This window comes from Simochromis diagramma, unplaced genomic scaffold, assembly GCF_900408965.1.
Source record: "Simochromis diagramma unplaced genomic scaffold, fSimDia1.1 OVJJ01000802.1, whole genome shotgun sequence".
NCBI lineage: Eukaryota > Metazoa > Chordata > Actinopteri > Cichliformes > Cichlidae > Simochromis > Simochromis diagramma.
The window spans coordinates 13,487,708-13,511,807 of NW_024387492.1; the positions used below are offsets into that span (position 1 = coordinate 13,487,708).

The following is a 24,100-nucleotide window of genomic DNA, read 5'->3' on the forward strand; positions in this document are numbered from 1 at the left end:
AAAAGGCAACAAAAATGTACCAGGTACTACCATCTAATGAAAAACCCTAAAAAACGAGTAGAGTTGAGTTAATTTGAGACGAGTAGGTGCTAGTGGAAAAGAAGCATTAAAAAGCTGAGGGAGAAATCCTGAGGGAGAGGCCACTACTTTGTTTTTCCGCAAGAGCAGAGAACATCGGAGCAGGCAGGTGAGTTGAGAAGGTGAACCCGCTAAAGGTGCTTGCAGAAGTGAGAAGTGGACCAGCTCGACCAAAATGGGTAGCCGATTCTGGTAAATGGTCCACACTTCACCTAAGCAAGCAGGGAGACAAAGGAGTTGGCGCAGGGAATCAACAAGTTTGCAAGAGTAACATAGGTAAGCGTGATTTCCAGACAGACAATCGGGCAGAGACTGGGTGCACAAACAGGTCCATAAATGGAGGCTATTAATGAGGGTGATAAGTAACAGGTGGTCAGGCTGCAGTGTGGAAGTCTGGGCTCCACCCAGAAGGTGAACAAACCTCTGCTCAGCTCCTTTAGGACCCGGACAGAGTTGAGGGACCAGAAAATGTAATAAATAAATAAAAAAACAAGCCAGTGTAGGACTATGAGACTGTAACCTTGAATTGGATAAATTCTTACAAAAGGGGGATGCTTTCTTTCAAGGTTGGATCTCTGCCAACCTGATAACCTGCCCTCACCAGCAGGTTATCAGGTTTGTTACTTTAAACACTCCTGGCATTGTCATTTCTTTATAATCTCATTTGTCAGTGCTGCTTATAATAGAGAAACATGGGTTGAGCTTAAAGGGTAAGCCTAGTTCACAGCTGTCTGTACAGACAGGCTTCTGAAAGAGGTTAGACAAATAGCAGCGGCACTATCAGAAAACTGGTTTGATAATAGCTCTCCTGCATACTCCATGCTTGGCGTCACATGATAATGAAGAGGTGAGTGTTTAAAGTGATGGCAGTGATTCTGCTGCAGAGAGGACTGCTTTGATCACAGGAGTACAACAGGAAGATTTCTCATCTGAGTGAAAGGTGGTTTTTGTCTTTTCTGACAGCTCTATAATTAGTGTTACTTCACCTCTGTCAGACAGTTTTGATTAGTTTGTCATATGGAAAGACTGCAGGTTTAGCTGAAAATGAGATAACTCCCCTTTTATTCCCTTGATCTCCTACATTTTTCATTCACTGCATTCAGTGCTTGCACTTTTGCCACATCCTCCTCCCCCTCTCTCATCCTGTGTGTTGCTAGGTGTTGGTTGCTACTGCGCTCACCCTAAGACTGACCCAGCTTCCCATCATCAGCAAGCCTACGCTGGTTTCAGCCGCAGCACCGTCACTTAAGAACAGCTTCTTCTTCTTTTTTTCTTTTTTTTTCCTCGTACGTCACTTTCACACGCTTCATTTTCCCCTGCGTGAAAATTTCTCACTCGCCTCCCATATTTGCCATCCTCCTACAGTATTTTGTCTTGTTTTGTCCAACTGTAGTTATTTTTCAATATTGTGTGGTGACTTGGGGAATTAAATAAGCATGCCTGCTGCTTGCGTGGTGAAATATGTTACATAGACGGTGTGAATCAGGACAAAGAATAGCCAATGAAGTTACGGCTCTTCTGAGATGTTAAATACCTTACTACCAGTGGTTCAGATTATTCCTTGTTCATTACTCTTGAATGTTGTGGGCATTTGGCTGTCATCTGATTTCAGCTCAGTCAATGCTCTGTCTCCAACCAAGAAAATTAAAAGTTAATAGAGGTCATTTATCTATCTTATCAACTTCGGCATAGTCTACAGATCAGTGTTTCTGCTAGAGGACCGATGAGGAAGTCAGATGCACAAGTTTCATCCTTCATCCGTCATATTTAATCGCATTGAAGTAGACATAAGTGGACAGATTTCAGCTGAATAGACACAATGGTATTAAGCCATATCATATTTTCTGGGTCCCTTAAATGTTGTTTTTTTTTTTCCTACCTTTTTTGAATGTTTAAATAAAAAAAAAATAAAAAAAACATACATTACATGTGAACAGCAACAAGATAGATCTGCTGACTTGAAGGTTGTAACGTTTTTTTTCTAAATTATGCAAATATATCAAAGTCATGTTTGAGAGTCCAGTGGGACCTTATAATTTACACTGGCAGAAACCCTACTATAGGATAATATATTTTACAGGCATCCGGAAAGTTACCTAAAAACAAGTGATGCATCCTCGGATCTGGTCAGACCTGAAGCTGTAAATCTTTATGTACTTAATAAGTGGAAATTAATTTCCCCAAGAGGCTACATGAGAAAAAGGGATGTTATGTTGTGGGGCGACCGTGGCTCAGGGCGTTGGGAAGCGTATCTGTAACCGGAAGGTCGCCGGTTCGATCCCCGGGCTCTCTGTCCTGGTTGTTGTGTCCTTGGGCAAGACACTTTACCCTACCGCCTACTGGTGTTGGCCAATATGGCAGCCTCGCTTCTGTCAGTCTGCCCCAGGGCAGCTGTGGCTACAACCGTAGCTTGCCTCCACCAGTGTGTGAATGCGAGAGTGAATGAATAGTGGCATTGTAAAGCGCTTTGGGTGCCTTGAAAAGCGCTATATAAATCCAATCCATTATTATTATTATTATTATTATGGACGGTCACATCTATAAGCGGAACTCAATTCTGGTCAATATTAAACTGCTACTGAGAAGAGTAGCTGTTACAGTTAGGCCCTAATTGTGCCCCCTTGGGAAAGTTAATTGCTCACCTGGATGTGCTGTGTTGCATGTAATTATCATGCAGAAGGTATACCGTAAGTATAAGGTTATGTGATGTGCCTGTACTTAATTATTCAGGATTGCTGGAAAAATCTGAGTAGGAGGCGATATGTTGTGTAGTGTTCCTCTTACAGATTAATCCACCATCATTGTGTTCTTTTGTGAATTTGACTAAATAACACAGCGTCTTTCAGGATAACGTCACATTTTGTCAGTTCGTCTTAGTTCTGCTAACAAGTCGGTAGTATTGGCTCGATTCAAACAGTGAGGGCTGAAATGGGTTTTAGTGTTGATTTTTTTAATGGATGGAAATGCATGTAGTGTTGTATGTATTTAAAGCTACTTGTGGATGCTGCTGTATTTGCACTGAGGATCAACCGTGGGTACCTCTCCATGTTTAATCATTTGGAGTCACTATAGAATCACTAAGTTTTATGTATTTGCTATTGGCTGTAAACAGCTCAGCTTTGAATTTTTTATTTATTTAATTTTTTGGAGAAGTGTTTTAGTGGTCTTTATGTGTGCAAAAGTGGAGCAGCAAAGATAATGAAGCCAATTGGCTCGTTGCAAGAATGAGGTTGGAGATGTGACTATAAGCCACCATCTGAATGAGTCTCTTCCTTATCTAGTCTTTAAGTCTGATGTCCTTGGCCGTTTCTGGGTCCAAACTCCTCTTCAGGTCCCAAAGTCAAACAAACACTGCAGCAACACTGAGAGTTTAAAAACTGTCTAAATTCTTTCATCTTTAATAAAATGATCAGCATTGCGGCTCTACCAGGTGTAACAATTAAGATTAACATCCAGGCATCCACAAAAACAGAATTTATGAAATGTAACAGAGTTAGAAGTTAGCAGGAAGTTGGTTCACTAGTTTCTACCCAAACATCATATACTATGTTCTGACTGAGAGATTTCTGAAAAAAATCTAACGTACAGCTCTGCTTTCTCTTCCGACATAATTGAAGACAAAAAAAATAACAGCAGTGACTTTTTTAGTTTTGCTGCAGTTGGGCTAGTTGGTATATAATAATGTGCTATGTGGTGCCTAGCTACACAGCTATGGTTAGCATAACATAAACACAGTGAAGCTAGAGGATGAACGGTAACTTTTTTCCCCCCACTTGATAAAAGTTAACGTGATGGTTTCCTGAAGGTTAGAGACAAATGCAATCGCATGGCAGGATGCTGTAACCAGACCAAACTTCAGTCAGGAGAACAGCTGAGATAGTCCATCCACAATATAAGGTTTGCCATTAACATACTGCTGCATGGGCTGGGCTGTCGTTACCTCGTAAGGTTTTAAAAACTGAGCTTTAAAATGAATAGTGGTAATAAAAACCGAGAGAGGCCAACGGTGACCATTCCCCCTTTTTTTTTCTTTTTTTTTTTTTTTTTTTTATTAGGGGCTTGTTCAGATTAAATAGAACAATATACAGAGCATTAAAACATGTTAAAAACACAACAGCCTTAATAAACCAGAGTAGTTAGGAGCCGGAAGCATGTCCTCACTTAATATAGATATGCTATCTGTTCTTTAACTTCTAGTTGTTGAACAGAAAGTTATTCTTTTCCAGATGGCTTAAAAACAGATAACCTAGATTTTCTAGGTTTTGCTAAAACTTGCTAGGTCCAGTATATTAAATTTGAGTATTTCTGGTTCCTGTGCAAATGACCCCAAATATGGTTTTGCATGTTACCTCTTGGAACAAGTGATGGACATCTTTCCCCATTTTCTGAAATTTGACAGGCCATATTATGAGTCGGTGAACAGGGAAACATAATCTTTTTTTTCTGTTTAGCTTAGAAACCAAAATACACTGGATACTTTGGGTCTGGCAGATAGTGAATGCTTTTGTTTCTTACTGTTCCTAAGAACAATCAACCTGAATCTCCAACTGAGGAAGTATAACATTTTCAGGCTACCAATATTTTGTCGACATTTGGCTAAAGAATGCACAAGATGCTTAATGTAAAGGAGTTTCAATTGCCAGGTGGTGTTTTCATCTTCACAGAAGCAGCTGCACAACACTATCAGACTTCTTTTAATGAAACAGGAAGGACACACAGGCAAATACCAGCACAGTACAGGAACAGTGGCGAGCTGAAGGGCTCATTCATCCTTGAAGGGGATGGGCTGTGGCATCACCAGATTGAACGTCATACATTCCTTTCAGCTAATAGTGAAATTAGACTAAAATAGTAATGAAATCAAAGCTGGATCATCTGGATGTCACAGTAACCTAAGCATTGTTATTGAAGGTTACCATGCTCAGTGGACACTCCCACCAACTCTGTATAAGCTCAGAGAGACTTGGCCAGAGATTCAGCTGACACAAATCCTGTAAAAACCTCCATAGATTAAATCGGCATTAATCCAATATAAAAGATGTTCAGCATTTTTTAAGCCCTTTCTTTATCGTAAAGTAGGTTTGATAAAATCTGTTTTAAAAAGTGTTGTTCCTATACCCCTTCACCAAACAGGACACATGTGTAATCTGATAGGTATTTGAGCCACTGTCTTAGGCTACAAAATTTCTGACAAATAAACAACAATATTTCATCTCTTAGAAGTGGGGTGGAGAGTTTGCTGGCTGTCCAGAGTTTTGTTTGCTTGTCCAAGTTGAGTAATTTAGATTGCTTTCAGGCTGTTGCTCCATGGACAATGCAAAGTATACATTTTGGCTATTAATCGAATTGAAAGAGATTGTACTGTTGCAAGAGCAATCATCATTTGTTCATGTTCTTGGGCATATGTGCTTGAAGCTTTAGACTATAATCTGGTCATGTCCATTGTGGTTTTTTTTTTTATTTAGAAATGTTTTAAGGGGCTTTAAAACCAAAGGCAACTCTGAGACAGCCGAGCAAGTCACGGAAGGGAGCTTCACATGCACGAAATAAAAAGTGAATGTTTTTCCACAAAGACACTGACCTATAAAAAATGCATCAAGTGAGGTTTTTGACAGTGACAGATGGAAATTTTGGCAGCAATCATTTCACTCTGAGAGAACTGTTAATTTTGTCCATCTCAGCGTTCCTGCCTTATAACTTTCCTCAAGGGATCACAAGAAAAATCTGCATTCACAAGAATCAAAACAGCATATAACCACAGAAAATGTACATCTCTGCTACACATAATCAACACTTTTTTCCTATGTGCTTTAAAAAAACGCCTCTGTTCTTTGTATTTGTCTTCCAAGGACCCTGGGCTTTCTTTCTTTTTAGTTTTTTATTTTGGACATTCACTCATTTTCAGTCCTTGTACCTGACCATTTTCAGAGGAATTTTTTTTTTAAAGCACTTAAATATAAATCATTCAGCATAAAAAGGGCACTTAACTCAAGGAAAAAGTTTTGTCTGCACACAACAGACAACTTGGCAAAGAACCAATTTTAAATGATATATTTAGGCACTTTGTTACTAGCAGCTTATCACAAAACCAAATTTTGTTATTATTACAGGCCATTTATTTGGTGGAATCAATGATAAATGCCAAAGATGACGCAGTTTATCAGGCAGAAAACTTGACAGATATAGGCATGGTGTGCAGGTTTTCTTTTTAAAATTTTTGGGGGAATGGACAAGTACAGGACAAAAAGGCCCAAAAATTATCTACCACAGATGAAGAGCAAAAGGCTGACGTATCTCAATTTGCACAAGAACTGGCCTGAAAATCATGAGAAACTGGTCTTATGTAGTGGTTAGTTGAAACTTGAGTCCAAATAAATCATAATCAATAATGTACTGAGGAGGTCACTGTGATACAACATGCAGTACCATCTGGGAAGCATCTGGTTGGCAGTGGCTTCATTTCTCGGCATTACAGTGATCCCAATGCACTAAAAGCATACCTGGATAGAAGAACACAGTGGAGCCCTATGAGTCAATGTTTGGCCACCACAGAGCCCGGACCTCAACATTATTGAAGCAGGGTGGGATCATCTTGCACATCTTAGTTTAAGACACTTGTGCAGAACTGCTGCTTTGGATGGGTCTGATATCGGTCAGGGGTCAATGCCTATGTGTAAGGTCACAAAATTATAAAAGCCAAAAAGACTTAAAAAAAAAAAAAAAAAAAAGGTCAGATATAGTGTTATTGAGGAAGAAGGCACTGTAAAAAATTAGCATTAGAATTTTAATTCTTTTTAAACATCAGTATCAGTCCAGATTTTTGCAATCTGTAGATCAATAATTACTACATAATTACAACTCTTCATTCCTCTTGAGGTATGAAATGGAAAACTTGTGTAAGCATAATTGCAGTTTTGTGTTTAGGAATCACAACCAATCAAAGTGCTGTAACTTTACTATAGTTCTTCTGGGACTATGACAGAGTCCCAGAAACAGAGCGAGGCTTATAGATTGTAGTTTCAAATCCATGTTATATGTTATATCCAATTATATGTTCTAGTAAGATGTCAGTAATGTTCAGACTTGCTGTGTAAATGTAATAACTGCATTTGGATAGAAAGTTTTCAGTGGATTACTGAGCTTGTCAGAATTTGGGCTACTGTCTGGTTTTAAATTTCTTTGCTGCCTTCCTTTCCCATTAGTGTCAGTTGGATTTTCCAGCTGCCAATAGTTAATTTGATGTTGTCTTTATCACTTCAGCGTGACAGTGCGCATCCAATCACATAATGGTGGCTTTTCCAGCACCCTGCTGCCCTGTGTGTCACTCTCAAATTTACTCTTGCTAAAAATAACAAGGTGACGGTGACCTGTCTACCGGTGATTGTCTCTGCTATAGAATTTTAATAAGGGGTTGCAACTCACGCAGAATTGGCAGCGGCTTTTTGCAGGTGCTGTCCTGTATTGGCAGCAGAAGTACAAGTATGGAGAATAAAGAAATGAGGATAAAATGGTTGCCTTTTTATTCATTTTTACTACAAAGCTTTTTCTTGCTCTTGCGTTATAACCAAGCATACCCTTATCCTTTACAGCAAAGCACCCCCCCCCCCCCCCCCCCCCAAAAAGCTCCAATGAAACACTATTCAGTGCAGACAAGACGACTAAAGCTTAATTTATACTTCTGCATCATTCTGTGTAGAGCTCACAAGGTAGTCTGTGCAAGTGGCAAATTTTGCAAAAGAAGCAAAATTAGGGTTTCAATTAAAACATACCTGCAGTGTAGATTTAACACACAGCATTGATCTAAAGGAAATAAAACTCACAAGGTTTCCAACTCTGATCCCGTGAAGGAATATTTAACTGTTATTGCGAGCCTGCGCTCTCATTTCATCTCTTGCCTGCACCTGCATAGGGGGCAGACCAGCGAGACAGGCTTCGTGGTCAAAAACATTGACGTTCCCTGTGTTGGCCAGCACCTTCACTTGGTTTTTAATTATATTGAAAGATTAAGGATTTCATTGAATAATTCCATGATATTTCAGTTAAAAAATAATCATGTTAAACAATCAACAAAATACACAAACCTAACTGAATGCCTTTCTCTACTGCTGTTTTAGCTGGCCTGATCTTATCACTAAGATCTCATCTCTCCAATCAGGCCATACAGCAGTGGACTATAGAGTTTATTTTGGTCCACCAGGTAGCATCAGTTGTTTGATATTTATACAAAATATCTGTACCTAAACTCAATAAGAGCTTTGTCACACTATGAGGACATGATGATCATTTGCACTACTTTACAATGTTCAATTGGAAAAAAATAAATAAATAAAAGAAAACAAGGCGGGGTGTGAGAATTAGCATTAGTGAAAGCCAATTATAGTAACAGATTTTGAATAAGGTAGCTAGTATCAGGGAACTAAATGCATCGTTGGTTAAACACAACAAAACTTTGTGGGAAAATGGAGGCGAGAAAAAAACCTGTTGACATAAAAAGCTGAGAGAAGCCAGAAAATCCAGGTCGCACTGTGAGAAGCTTAGAAGTAAAGAACACGTGTGAATAATGTTGTGTTCTTCTGCTGCATTGTATTCCATGTACTCCTTAAAAGTTAAACCCTCGACTTTCATTTGGTTTGGTTTTAAGTTGATGAATCTCTCCCTTTCCCATGCAGATCTGCACCAATATTTTCCGGGTTCTCCCACCAAGTGACAATCCGGATTTTGACCCAGAAGAGGATGAGCCCACTCTGGAAGCTGCATGGCCTCACATACAAGTAAGGATCTTGTGTTTCACTCTCTGATTTGAACCGCTCTGATTTAATACTTTTGTGTCACAACCTCTGCAAAATGCATATTCCTATTTAAATTGGAATTTTTCTTGATATTCCAGCTGGTCTATGAGTTTCTTCTGCGCTTCTTGGAGAATCCAGACTTCCAACCCAGCATTGCAAAGAGATATATTGATCAGAAGTTTGTTCTGCAGGTGGGTTTTTGTTTGTTGAAAAGAAGGTGCATTGAATTATGCTTTTTATTTATTTTACTGATTGCAAGTAGTTGTGGAGACCTGCTGCTTTGATGTGATTTCATAGGTTACCTGATGGGAGGAAACCTGTCTCCAAACCTTCATTGTCCAACTTAGACTGACTGCAGATGCTTTCAGGCTTCAATTGAATCCAATTGCTAACTTGGCTCCATTCAGTGGAAGACTGATAGCACACTGACTCTGTGTTACTGCCATTTTGACACAAAAAAGTCCCATTACAGTTGGAAACTTGCCTGCAGACCTTTTTTAAAGCAAGACGTCTTCAAAGAAATCATTTCCAAAGCAACAACGTCTAAAGTGGTTCAAGAGTTGGCAACACTAGAGGAAAAGGAGCAGTCTCCAACCACTGTTTTCATTAGTGTAGTTGTAATATTAAAGGCCTTTGATTATTTTTAGGTATGTGTCCCCTCCAAAGAACACTTCAGACAACTTTCATAATGATGATGATGATGTAAATAAGCAGTTTCTAAATTACCATACCACGACCAGGTTATAGGGATTTCAAAGAAATAAGAAATTGTGTGTTTAGGTCAATAAATTAAAACCAGACAAGATAACATAAACCTTTGTGAACGTTATGTGTGGAGCATTGCTACAACACAACATTTGCAGCTTTAGCAGTTCACAAAAAATGATGGTAACCTTTCTTGATGAACATTTTTCTGATATTGTTTATATAGAGTTCACTGATTTCTCTCCTCTTGTATATTATTGACCAGCACATATTAGGAAAAATGAAAGTGCCATTGTGTTTTAAGTCTTTTAGCAATAGTTTGGTCCTTGATAATTATTTATTTGCTTTGTTATTTAGCATATTCACGTTATAATTCGAAATGAACTTCCTTTGATGCACTCAGTCTAGAGGTAGGGTAGGTTGGGTACCTGATCTCTGCTCAGGTGAGAGGTATGAGACTCCAGGGCAAATCCAGGACAGCATTTCTCTGGGAATGTTTGAGAGCACCTCGCTGCAAAAAGAGGTGGAGAGGGAGGAAGAATGGACACTTATAATTTTTGCTGTTTTTGCTTGAATGTGACAAAAACTATTGATCAGGTAATTCTTGCAACCATTTACAGATTCTGCTAATTGTTACAGGTGGTGTCTCATCTTACTGGAGTTTGTGTGCGCGATTAAATATAACATGAGTCATTAAAGCCCATTGTGATGTGTTTTGGGAGTTTACAGGTTTCAGTGCTCTCTGTAGATGAATCAGACTGTTAATATGTTGCAGCTCGTCTCCATGTGTCCTGGATCTGTACCCACCTACTGCAGGAATGTTTCACTTCTTGTGAAGCAGCAACTAAAAGGAACCACAAGGTCTGGAATGCTGGCTGGGGCACATCCGAGGTGCCTGCTCTGACTTTCCATGATGCGAGTGTGTCGTTTGTGAGCTTTAAATAGCTGCCAGTTGTTTACTCTTAAGGAAAGCGTACTGTGGTTGAAGCATAGAGTGTGGGATGGATGTATGGGTGGTAGTAAAGGCAAGGCTTTGTTAGCCCTTAGCATAATACACACACAGCATGAGACTGAGTATTCAAAGATACTTCTAAGGTGCTCATAAAACACAGAAGAGGCTTGGATAGCTAGAGGAAGAGATAGAGGTTCACTAGTTTTGGTCAAGAATATTTTCTCTCTGGAAGGAAACGCATGATCAAAATTATGAGCTTCCAACACCACACCAGGAAAAATTCTTCTTATTGTGTCTTATACTGATAAAACTTTTTTCCTTCGTACTTTGCCGTAACTTAGTCATTACACCTTAGTTACATACCTACCTAAAATAAACCCTGCAGTTAATTTGCACTCGATTAATATTTCACGTTTCTATTATTGCATCACTGAACGTCCACACCCATTTCCCCCGTTAAAATGGGTGTGGACTATACAGAAAACGAAACACAGCAGTTTAGAGTGAGGGGGAAAAACAAACTGATAAAAAGAAATGCATGTAAAGCTAACTGTTAGCTTGTGGTTGGAAAATTTGGGGAGTGCAGTTCCTTATGACTGAATTCTGCCGATCTTCTTGCCCCGGTGGTATGGTGTTTCAGTATGTTGGTTTGGGCTTTTCTGTTTCATGTTTACATGTTTTCCCTGTACTTGCGGGGTTTACAGTGTTCTGTCATAATTCATTCATTCATAAGTCATGGTGGGTAGGTTAATTGGTGATGGTAAATTGGTTTTATGTATGGATGTAAGACTATATGGCTGTTTCTCTGTGTGACTCCTGTAATCGATTTGCAGCATGTCCAGAATGTAACCAGACTATTGCTCGTGGCTTGCAGTTCAGTGACTTGATAGATGGTTACATTCATAGCTTATTTATGAGGAGTTTGATAGTATCTGTCGTATTTCCTCATTGCTTTTGTGCTTTGACCAGAATGACAAAAACCACTCAGGTCAAAAAAAAAATGGGTACAACTCGGCCCTGTTTAAATGCTTGCAAATTGTTGAAATTAGAAAGAAGGAAGGCGTAAATTTTGTAATATTCTCAGCATTTTGCATATTGGAAACAATATATAATAAGATGTTAAGAACTGTTCATTTAACATGGCTAGATTTATAGTAGTTAACTGACAAAGTAATTCCTCAGCCTGATGTAGCAGAGCAAAGTAAGGTGGTTAACCCAAGGAGCCATGCCACAGCATTTCTGCAGTCGACTGAAGGTGGAAAAACTGAGACATGTTTGAAGAAAGTGCATTTGCAGGGTCATCATCTTCATCTAACTTTTAAAGTTTTCATCGTCATCTGGCAAACACAAAGTCAGTCAGAATTAAATACAAGTGCTTTGTGGCAATCAACCAACACCTACGGCATGGTATGTAACCAGTTAGAGGTTGCTAAAAATGGAAAGCAGAACCCCCTCTTAGATGTCAAAATAGTGCAAGTGTACCAAAACTGAAAGTGAGAGTTCTGCAAAAGCACCAAATCCTGAAGAAGAGTAAACAATACTCAGAAAAAAGCCCTAAAATAAAACGATCTCATGTAATGTCCCAACTGTAAATGCAAACAATAACCAGGTAGTTAGTAAAAACAATAGGATTTGCAAACGTGACATACATGAAATAGTTTTAGTTTTTGGGGGGAATTGGGCTTGCAACTGCCTCCTGACTGGAGGAGTCATTTCAACAGATATTTTAACAGAATATCTGGAGCTTCATGCTACAGTGGTGTCAGTTCATTGTGACATTTGGCACAGCTACATCATAAATCATTTTTTATCGTTCAGCTACAGCTGCATTTATGATCTCAGATCTAAAAGTGTTGATAATATTGTTTTTAATTTATATTTGGCGCTACCTTTGATTAAAATAGCATGTGACAATGTGACTTGATGTTTTGAATCGCACACTAAAGTGTGGTCATCTTAAATAACCAAAACAGCTTGTGAATACAGATGGACTAATTGTTTGAAGAGTCCTCTCACCACGGGTCACAGGCAGGAGGCAGATGGCCAGAGGAGAGGAGGAGGCACTAATTAAAGAAGTGAGAGAAACCACAAGTATGAGCATGGTGCAATAATATGATATCCCTATTAGCAGCTATGCATTGCTATTTATTTGACAATCAATAAGGACCTCCAAAACGCCCAAAAACTGAAGTCACATCTGCTAACACAGAGTGCCGTGTCATTCTCATGCAGTACAGCTGAGCCGTTAATGTGACATTGTCCGGTCGGTGTCAGTGAGTGCCTGAGGTTTTATACGCAAATAGAAAGCTGTTGTTTCACTTGAAAGTCATTGCAGTCAGTTTTTAACTCATCTTGCATGTACAGTACGTCTCTGTTCATGTTGTATCAGCATACCTGGACAGGTCTATCAGATGGGCCCAGTTTTTTAACATGTAATCTAAATTCAGTAATAACTGGTTTCCATGGTTGTCATCTGTGCAGACTCATAATATTGTCATATATTCCTTTACATATTCAGTGGTTAATGAAATTAAATCTGACATAGACCTCCCTTTTTTGTGAAAAAATACTCCCGATGACTTTATCCAGTGTCACCCTGTCATTGTTAAATATTTATATTACCTAAGGCACAAACAATATGTCTGAATAGCATGCTTTCATTTCATTAAAAAAACCTCCAATGTTTACATCCACATAACATTTTGGCATCACTGATAGTCGATCTGGTGTAATAAAGTTCAGCTCAGAGATCCGAGCGATTCATTTTCTGTCAGTCAAGTTATTGTTTCAGCCCTGCTGCTGCTCCGACCCCCTCGGGGTATTTTCATGGAAACGACTAATCACTGTTTTGGTTTTGGTTTATAAATAAAATATTTAGTTACAGTTACATAAGTTAACATTTTTTCATAACATACATTTATCACAAAGTAAACATTAGAAAGTGTTGGTGGATAACCTTTGAAAATGACTCCTGACAAATTGAGTTACTTCATCACTTTGATGGAGAAATGTTGTTACTCTAGCAGGTGCTATGAAGCAGTCCTGCTTTAAAGAAATCAGCACAACATCCTGCAGATAGTTTGGATAGCTACTTTGGAATTAGTGTGTCGGTTTTCTGCGATTTATGTATATTTTATAAATTTGTACTCCACTCAATCCTCACCGTAGTGAGTCATGTTTGCAGTTATGCATGGGTGCTGTGTCTGCATTGTTTTGCCAGGTAATGTGAAACTGTAAAGCTGTTGAAATTTGACTCAGAGCGAATAAATCCTGAACAACAGAAAAGAGAAATGACTTCAGAAACAACTGAGTCTGTACATATTAGGGGAAAGCTAGATGTGCCGTTGGTCCGATTGTCCCCCAAACACTGCTGGGGTGTGGCTGCAGAGGAGGTTACCCCACTTTAGCAGCCACCCCACGTAAAGCACAATGCATGGCCCAAAAGCAAAAATCAATCAGTAATAGTTAGTCTCAAAAACGACAAATTTAATCTCCACTTTTTGACTTTTTTTCTCGAAATTTTGACTTTGACTATTCTTAATGTCACACAAAATATAAACTATATAATGTGTAAATGTATCCATTAGTTGAATATCTTGCATTAAGTACATTAACCAGCTGGTGAAGGCACTGTGATAGTATATTGAAGATTTCTGAGTTTCAGAATTTTAGACCTGTTTTCTCAGCATCCTGCTGAAAGTGGTCTGACCAGCTGCTTTCATTTCAAAATAAGTAAAAGTAAATTAAACCAAACAAACATTTCATGATCCATAGTTTGTCTGTTGTATCTCATGTTTAATTGTGATCTATACAGTTTGAAACAAACTGGGAAATATGGGAATGACCAGGATGTGCTCTAATGAACCAGAGGGAAGCCTAATAGCTAGCTGCTCATTTGCAGCCTAGAGAAAGTGGTTGTGCCGTTTAACAGCCAGATTTTTGGTTCTGAGCTGAATGAATGTGAATCAGCACCGTGCAGAAGAACAACATGTGAAACCCTTTTTCTGGATATAGTTAAAAATAGATGTCAGCTCTGTCACCGAGGTGCTGATGACATGCTAGTGAAGATGAGTGCCATACCCCGAAGCTGATCAGAGCCTGAAAACACTCCATTTGAACTCGGTGGCATCGGCTTGGCTCCCTTCAACAGTATTGTAATAATGAGTCATCGCATGTTAATGCAAGTGGCTGCTTTACACCAGGGCTCTCACATCTGTTTAAATGATAGAGATTTCACTCACACATGCTCTGTGCTTGTTAGAGAAGATGTTGGTAGCTGGTTAAGCACCTCCTGTGTTCTCTTATGTATATATGTTTGCATAATTTAAGGTGACAGCTGGCTCAGTGAATGTAAGTCACTTTAATCTGTTTTTAATAATAAGATGTGTCAAGAGACAATGTGGCAGTGTGAAACATTCACTTGATGTGATGAAAGCCATGAAGAATTATAACCTGAATATACACCTCCCCCTTTCTTTACACAGAGTGGGTCTGCTGCTTTACTCTGTGAGCAGTTTGACTGTAAACTGACCCTTTTTTGATAGGGAGTAGCTGCTCGGCACCAGACAACATACAGAAATAGCAAGTTGATTACCGAATCATAAGCAGTATGCCAGTTGATAGCCACTACGACATCATATGATTTTTTTTTTTTTTTTTTTTTTAGAATTCTGACTATGACAGCGTTGGATTTCTTTCACCAGAAGTGAACATCTTTGGATGAGTGGGTAGACTTTAAGTTAGCCACCTTGAGTAGCGATGTGCTGCTGAATGCAGTTAAGCATGCACCATTTTTGGCCATCAGGAGTACTGTGGAGTGTATCCAGAGGGATCTTTTATTAACTAAACACCTTTCTTACTTCCAGCTTGTCATATGATGCAAAAATTAAGATGAGCAAGAACGAAACAATTACCCAGCTCACTTTCCTCAGTAGGGCAAAAATGATACACGGAAATAAACAGCTCCCTAGAATCTAAAAATACTGTCCAGCACTAATAATCTGTATGGGTGCAATGCACAAGCACACACATAGCTCTGCTAGTTAATGTTAAGTAACATACTAGAACTAGAACTTCACTCAACAAAACACGCGCACACACAGAATGAAGAAGTCCAGTTTAATGACGGGGGTGCTCCAGCTATATCAGGACAGCTTTTGATCTGTGTGGCCACGCCCCTAACTCGGTTCTCTGGGGGGGGATGCTGTTATAAAACTATCCAAAACGCAAGCTTTGCATTTTTTAATGTTTTATTTTTTAAATCTCCAAAAATAAGCTGTACACAGCCAAGAGGTAAACAGAACTGCTATCACAGTGTGTGATCTTCACAACATTTCAGTATTAAGAAGAAAGCATTACATATTTACGAAATACAAAATTGAGCCACACTGCACACCAGAGGCAGTGTATTGAATGAGTCATATAGTAGTATCATAGTGAGATGAAATGCGTCATGAACTAAACTCAAAAGATGACTGATTATATCTTACCGTGACTATTATTAATCAGAGGAGCACGTCACAGCATTTAAAAATATACGCTTTTGTGTCCAACCAGTGACGACCACCAACCGACCTTCAGAAGGCCTAATAATACTGTGCTAAGTGTTCAAGTGTTTCTCTTTCTCTTTAAAGTTGCTGGAGCTGTTTGACAGTGAGGACCCAAGGGAGCGCGACTTTCTAAAGACCATCCTGCATCGAATTTATGGAAAGTTCCTGGGATTGCGGGCCTTCATCAGGAAGCAGATTAACAACATTTTCTTGCGGTGAGTTAACAGCAGGTAGAAAACGTGTCTTAGTTCATATTTTTTCTTATATGTGGTTTTAAAGAACACGTGGCAGAAAATCACCAAAAAACACGCCAATTAAGCAGTAACCACAAGCATACAAGAGGTTGGTTTTAATGATCAGAAATAAGTTATCTTAAATATATGCACATCGGTCATTCATGTGTGTAGTCACCTCCTAGAGGCCCATTTTGAGCTGGGAAAATCCCTGTAATCAGAATGTCTCTAGATCCAAACACCTGTTCCCTGTATTTGTTTTTACCTGTCATTAGCCAGTTGCTCTGAGTTAGACTAGAGGCTTGGCCTTCTGGGACAGAAACCAACAGGCAGTAGCTTCCCGTGAAGTATGTAGTCTTACACAAGAACTTTCTCGGGGGACTAAGCTTTTGTTTCAACCCGATAAGCCAGTCACTAAATTTAGTTAAGGTATCAAAAAGGTCTTTTGGGATATAATGCAAATTAAGGGCATATAAAATAGACCTAAGAACATCTATAACTTATTATGTACTGTCTTTTTACGATAATTTTTGTTATATTTACAATTTAAAAAGAGTGAGAAGAAAAAGAAAGGATAAAGTTTAACAGCTGTTAATGGATACATTTGAACAGGTGTTTTATAGCACTTCACTGAGTACATGTAGCCCAATTTGATCTGTAGTGAGTTGGGCCAGGAAAGCAGCTGCACTGTAAACCCCTATGGAAAAACCCAAAAAGCACTTACATTTTTTGGTTGTCACTAAACAGACTAAAATCTTTCACATTTAATGAGATTTTTTTTTTTTTAATGAATAAATGTCAAGATTATTGTGGGGTTTTTTTTTTTTTGTTTGTTTGTTTTTACATTTAGCAGGTTCTCTTAAAGACACAAAACCTTTAGTTTGTTTTCATTTTGTTTTGGGGTTTTGGGTTTTTTGTTTTGTTATCTGATTTAAACAACGTATTTAGATCTGATATTTTTCTCTACAGTTTCAAGAATAAGAATTATTATGTTTCTTTACTTGTGTAGTATTGGATCATCAGATCATCTTCATTTATTTCTGACTAAACAAAACAAGAAGAGGCACAAAACCAATACAAACCTGTTTTGAGGTATCATTAGATATTGTTTTGGCCTCCTCTCCTTAACGGTTCTTCTATATAAGTTCGACCAAATATGAAAAAAGTTCCCACCCGATCCCCAAACAAATGATGCTAGATGGCCTCCCTTCCCTGAGCTTGGTTCTGCCTGAATTTCTTCCTATTAAAAGGGAGTTTTTCCTTCCCACTGTCGCCAAAGCGCTTGCTCATAGGGGATCATCTCATGGTTGGGGTTTCTCTGTATTATTGTAGGGTCTTAACCTTACAATATAAAGCACCTTGAGGCAACTGTTGTTGTGATTTGGCACTATACAAATAAAATTAAATGGAATTGAGTTGAAAATTGAACAAATTTAAAAAAATGTACTTGCATATTATGAACATTTTTTGTGCTACATTATGTGGTGATGTATTCTCTTCTAACACCATGATATGTTGAGGGGATTGTTAAACAGGTGAGAGTCTTGGTGTATTTGGTACTGCACTTCTGTCAGTGATGCAAATTCATCATCTGACTGTTAACGAGAGGATACGGACAACCGTACAGAAAACCCCCTGGGTTCGTCAGCAGAGACTTTACATTACAATTCACCGGCTGCACACCCCAGGCTTTAAGCAGACTTCAAAGGAGTGCAACAGGAATGACTTGACCGTCTTTACTCCAGCTCTCCACGTCTGCACCAGAGGTTTAAGGTTTATATCTCACAGAATAAGCTGTCCCCAATAAAATCAACTAAATATTCTTCTGACAAAGTATTACAGCGGTATACAACAAATTTATTAGAACCAAACAACAGCTACCCTAAATTAAACATTTTCTAAATACCAAAATCATGTTGTGTATTGGTTAATTTACCTATATGCACAAGCTCTTTAATCAAAATTATATTTTTAATGCTAAAATATAATTATTGTTGTTGTCCATGAATTTTTAAATTAGCTGTTTTATTTATTTATTTATTTAGTTTTAAAAGCAGAAAAATAGTAAAGCAAATTTTTTTTTTTTTAAATTAAGATACCAACTTGCAGCAATTAATTCCTGAACATGCACATTATTTTTATTGGCTGAATGTTATGTTTGACTAACTTCTTAGAGAAGTCCAGTGTGTCAGCTCAAATTTCGATATATAAAAAAAAAAAAAGTAACAATTTTTAGTTTTGAGCAAGTTTTTTTGATAGATTTTTGAAAAACTGATGAGCACTGTATTCAGTCAGTTCTTTTCAGTTTTAGTGTTTCTGGTCTGTTCAGTTGACCACCTCTTGCACAGAGTGAGCTAAAGTCTTCACTCAGATTCACTCCAGGCCTTAAACACCAGGAGAAGTAAAACGGTTCAGTTGGAGGTGTCACTTACTCCTGGCAGCAGTGTGTTGTGTCCTTACTGCTCCTGTTGCTGCGTGACAATGAGCTTCAGATGATTGAAACAGGGGACACTTGATGTCATTTCCAACAGGCAAGGTGGCAAAACGGGTGCACCCACTTTGACCATCTGCCGTAGAGGATAAAAATAGTGCCACAGTTGTCAGGCTCTGTCTGTACATACCAGGTCTGCACAGCTAGATGGAAATGTGTTACCAAACAGACTAGCTAAATGATGCATGGATCATTTACTTACATAAGAGCCTCCCAGTGTGAAGCCAAATATGTTTGATTTTTCCAGATAATTATTCATTCCCTACATAGATTAGACTTATTTAGCTTTTTCCTTTTGGCCGCAAGTATGCAGGCGATGCCTGTTTTCTGTGGGTTTATTTTTAGGCTCCAATCATAAATTAGCTAATTATAAAGGCTATGATGGTATAATTTTGTTGTATTCTTGATTAGGAATCATGAAATATCAGTGTAATGGTACTTACCCAACTTGGATCCCAAATCAGAGTGATAGCATTTGAAAGGAGCGCAGCGTTGGGAGGGGTGCTAATCAATTGTTCTGATCAGGGTGCTCTGCTTTCACAGTTGTGACGTGTTTGATAATTTCAATCGTCAATGTGTTTGCTGCCGTTCCAGGTTCATATATGAAACCGAACACTTCAATGGAGTCGCTGAACTGTTAGAGATCCTGGGAAGGTGAGTGACAAAATGTTGTGTGATGTAAAGTTACGCAGTAACTGTACACTAAAGCTGATCATCAGACACGTTTATTGCTCTATGAATTGAATGAAATTGTAACTTTTAAGAAGGATTTCTTTGTTATATAAGATGTTAAACCCATAAAATGATCCCCAATTCTTAATAACCACTACCATTGGTCATAGTTTAGCTGATCACTGTAAGTGTGATCAGCTAAAGGGTTTTCATCAAAATTGTGCTCAAGATCAATGTCACATACAACATAACCTGCATGGACACCACTTAAAATTCCACCAAATCCTTGATCCTGATGTGTTGATTCAACAATTTTAGCAAAGTCGTTAACATCACTTTCTCCGTGTTGATTAATTGTGCATAACAAACCATAGAAATAATCATGAAATGCTAAATGATCTTGAAATATTGTATGTTGCATATTACCTGATAGAAGGTGGTGATCATGGCGGGAGTGATCCTATTGGTTGACTCCCACACTGCAAAGGTGTGGTTGTGGCCTCGCATTAGTAAAACGATGATGTGATGGTGTGCTCACATATTTTCCTGCTCAATATGGCCGTGGTTAATACTGACCATGCAGTCATAGCACTCAGACACCCTCAGTTGGTAGTGAATGAGATTAATTTGACAGTGGTCATAACTTTTGAGCCCACTTGGACGTCTCAGTGGGTTTTAATCCTCATTGGTTTGTGCAATACAGCCAACCAGTGACAAGAAAACGCATCACTATCTTGTGTAGTTACAATAACCTGCGAGTTAGTTTTACTTGTTAATGTTGAGGTAAAAGGCTCTTCAGGCCTTTTTAAAGCCATGCTCTGCTCTATTCTCACAGTTCATGCTGCTGTTTTGTGTGTAATCTAACGTTGTCCTGCTGTTTCTCTGTTTGCAGTATCATCAACGGGTTTGCGTTGCCTCTGAAAGCCGAGCACAAGCAGTTTTTGATGAAGGTGCTCATCCCGTTACACACAGCTAAAGGATTGGCTCTTTTTCATGCACAGGTAGAGGAAACTCTTCACCATATCCTGGAAACATTATTGGGGGTTTTGATTTGTGTCATTGCACAGAAACTGTTAGACTGTTTATAGCTGAATTATGCAGCTGCTTGTCTCAGGAGGATTAAGCAAGGTGATGGTGTAATCTCTGTACTGCAGCACCTTCTAGTGGCTTGGAAATTAAAATACTTATTTAAGAATTCACTGCTTTGTTCAACACAGTGGGGATTCATTAAAATAATTATATTATTTTCAAATGGTGTGATGCCTGCTTTGTCTGATGCAATTTTTGGGTTTGTTTGTGTTTATTTTTATCTGTGCTCCTCAGCTTGCCTACTGCGTGGTGCAGTTCTTGGAGAAGGATCCTACGCTTACCGAGCCGGTACTTTTTTTTGTTCTTTTCTTTTCTTTAATCATTTCTCCCACTGAAAGCACAAAGACTAGGCACTATATTTGTCTACACTGCAGAGAAATGTGTTGTGGATGCTAAAAGCTGCCCACTCAAATTGACACGAGAGAGAAAAACTCAAGGAATATTCTGTTTCTTTTTCAAAGGTGATCCGTGGTCTGCTGAAGTTTTGGCCTAAAACCTGCAGCCAGAAAGAGGTAGTCTGCATGTCTACAAATAGACAACACGTTTAAAAATCTGTATGCTGCCAGCCACATTTCAATACTCTGCACCTCCTGTCCAATTAGGTGATGTTTCTGGGCGAAATTGAAGAGATTCTGGATGTCATCGAACCAACGCAGTTCAAAAAGATCCAGGAGCCACTATTCAAGCAGATCTCCAAATGTGTGACCAATCCACATTTTCAGGTATGCTTTTAAAAATATTGCAGTATAAAAGTTTATCTTTAAAGCTGTTTTTCACACACGAAAGGTGGTGTTGCTCATAAGAAGTACAGAAAGTGGTCATCTGTGCCCAACATGTTCTTACTACAGGAAGTGCTGTTTCAGGGTTGAGGGCCAGCACATTAAAGAAAAAGTGCATCAAACATTTTTAATATTTGTAATATATTTTTTGATGGTAGTGGTGGTTTGTGTTAGTAATTTTGTATTTTGCTGATTTATAGTTTATTAATCATTAGTTAGATGCTGTTAATATTTCAGTTAATTCAGTTTTATTTCTGTAGCACCAGTTTACTGCAGCAATTGTCTCATAGCTCTTTTTATTGAAAGCTAAAGACACTACAAGGGAAAACCCCAACAATCAGGTAGCCCCCTATGATCAGCCCAGTGACCGTGGGGAGAAAAAACCTTTAACACGAAAAGACTTCCTGTATCACCCGACTGGGTTATGGGCAGCAATATCTTTTAACTGGCAGGTGAATGAGGGGAAAGTGAAAAGAGGAACATAGAGCAAAAGAACACAAGCTAGGAGACAGGAACCATTTAGGACATGTAAACACAATGCTAGTTATAATACCAGAAAGTAGTTGCATCCCCTGGAAACCGAAGCCAATAGCAGCGTAACTAAGGGATGAATCAGGGTGATTTTAATTCTGCGGGTTAATTCTGTGAACCCAGCTGTGGTTGTTCAGTAATGGAAGGCTTAGATCATTATGTTGGCAAGAACAGGAGTTAAATATTGAAGGGAAATGCTCAGATGGTCTGTTCTGTGTTTCTGTAGTGTAACATGAACCGCTAGTACATTAGTTAATGCTTAACTTATTACAAGCCACACTAAGACTTCCTTTGAGAACCGTGGCTCTGTTTAGTTTAGTCAGGGCAGGAAGCAGGACACTCAATGACCACTTGAAAGCTATGAAAATCACCAGACTGTTCTCTTTAATTGTCTCACAAAGACCGTGCGTAGACCTTGCTGCTGAATGAATGAATCGAATGTCTGATAAAATTGTGTTGAGCATTTGCGTTCTTTGATTCAACCTATAGGCTGCAGTGCACATGTAAAAGTGGTGTAAAACCCTTAATGAAATAAGAAAACTGAATTATGTTTAGCCTGAAGTGTCTTATAAACCAACAGCTTTTCTCGTGTTATCATGACTGCTACATAGAAATTACCCATGTAAAGCTGGATTTATGCAAGAGGCACATGTCTGAAAGGGCTTTGGTCCCCTACTTTCTGAGCATCATTATCATAACACTCCCAAATTCCAGTCAGCTTTCATTGTTTAAACTGGAGTTTTTCTTCTTTCTCTGTGTTTGCAGGTAGCAGAGCGGGCGCTCTACTTCTGGAATAACGAGTACATCCTCAGCCTCATCGAAGAGAACATCGACAAGATCCTTCCCATCATGTTTGGCAGCCTGTACAGAATCTCCAAAGAACACTGGAATCCGTATGTACCGTGATCGCCGTGCGCTAGAAACAATTGTTATGTAATGAATAAAAGTCAAAGGACCGCTTTCAACCACATCTATGAAAATGTGCACTGAAACCTGTTGCTGTGTCTGTGTTAAGGCTGCTCTCGTGAGCTTTTCTTAAGAATGTGTTGATATGTACACATGGCAGGCGAGACAAAAAGACACCATCATGTCTGGCACGTCTCACACATCATTTAGCATAGATCTTGGAGGTCAAAGTATTACAAACCTCTCTGAGAACAGTGCATACTCTCATAACCCGCTTACAGGGATTTTGATCATGAGTGGTTAACTTGGAAAGCTTAAAACAATGAATATTGTTCCAGCTTTCCTGAAGCCAACAGTCACCTGTCACACACATTTACGAGTAGGATGTAGCTCACACGTGTTTCTGTATCGCTTTGTACTGTTTTCACTGTAAAAGCGGTGAAGCTAAAGCTAATATGGCTAATTCATTCAGCTGATTTGCCTTCCTGTTTATGATTAGCTGCGCTCGCCCTTCTCGATTCAGGTTGTCATTTGCCATTTGGCACTTAGAGACTTGTTGACACGCACACACAAAACTTTAGGATGTGTGTAATCCAGTTATTTATTAAAACAAGGTCTGAGCATCACAAAAACTACAGAAGTTTCTAACAAAAATTTAAAGGCACTAGGAGATGGAGAAATGTGTGTGTAAACTAGAGTGTTGGCTGGTTTGGGAATGATTCACCAGCAAATAGATTTTCTGCACAGTTACAGCGAAATATGACATCCACTCATGCACATTTCACAGCTGTGTTGCTGATGACAGTCTCTGTTGTGTTGCAGGACAATCGTAGCTCTAGTCTACAATGTGCTGAAGACGCTGATGGAGATGAACTGCACACTGTTCGATGAGTTGACGTCCTCCTATAAAGCAGACCGGCAACGGTGAGTGACTCAAACACTCGTTTTCCTGTCGTGTTTCTGTTATCTAAAGGAAAAATGTCTCTGAAGTGTTAAAGTAATGCTGTGCAGCCTCTGACACATAACTTCAGAAATCATTTAGAATGTTTTTGCTGATCTCATCTCTGTTTTTTAATGTTTAATAGTGAAGAAATGGTCATTTTGGTTTGTTTTATGCATTTATCGTTACATTTAAAGCCAAGTTCTGTGTTCTTCCCACCACAGGATTATTCATTAATTGCACAACGTTCACCTGTCGCTTAGTCACTGCCAAACATTCATGCGTGAACAGATCACTTCATGTACAGCCGACACAGCAGAAGGCGTTTTAATGAATGGGAGCAGAAGACGAGTGTCGGCAGGTCAAAGTAAAACTCACGCCTCCTC

General features: G+C 38.9%; 1 protein-coding gene across 1 annotated transcript in view; it reads left to right on the plus strand.

Moving 5' to 3' along the window:
• Positions 1–24,100, plus strand: part of ppp2r5a (protein phosphatase 2, regulatory subunit B', alpha isoform) — a 55,805-nt gene that overhangs the window by 28,984 nt on the left and 2,721 nt on the right. The window contains exons 3-12 of the mRNA XM_040016891.1: positions 8,748–8,849; positions 8,966–9,058; positions 16,158–16,288; positions 19,392–19,451; positions 20,362–20,470; positions 20,793–20,846; positions 21,020–21,070; positions 21,161–21,280; positions 22,634–22,761; positions 23,597–23,698. Of these exons, the coding sequence (XP_039872825.1) occupies positions 8,748–8,849; positions 8,966–9,058; positions 16,158–16,288; positions 19,392–19,451; positions 20,362–20,470; positions 20,793–20,846; positions 21,020–21,070; positions 21,161–21,280; positions 22,634–22,761; positions 23,597–23,698 (950 nt within the window). The remainder of the gene's footprint in view (positions 1–8,747; positions 8,850–8,965; positions 9,059–16,157; positions 16,289–19,391; positions 19,452–20,361; positions 20,471–20,792; positions 20,847–21,019; positions 21,071–21,160; positions 21,281–22,633; positions 22,762–23,596; positions 23,699–24,100) is intronic.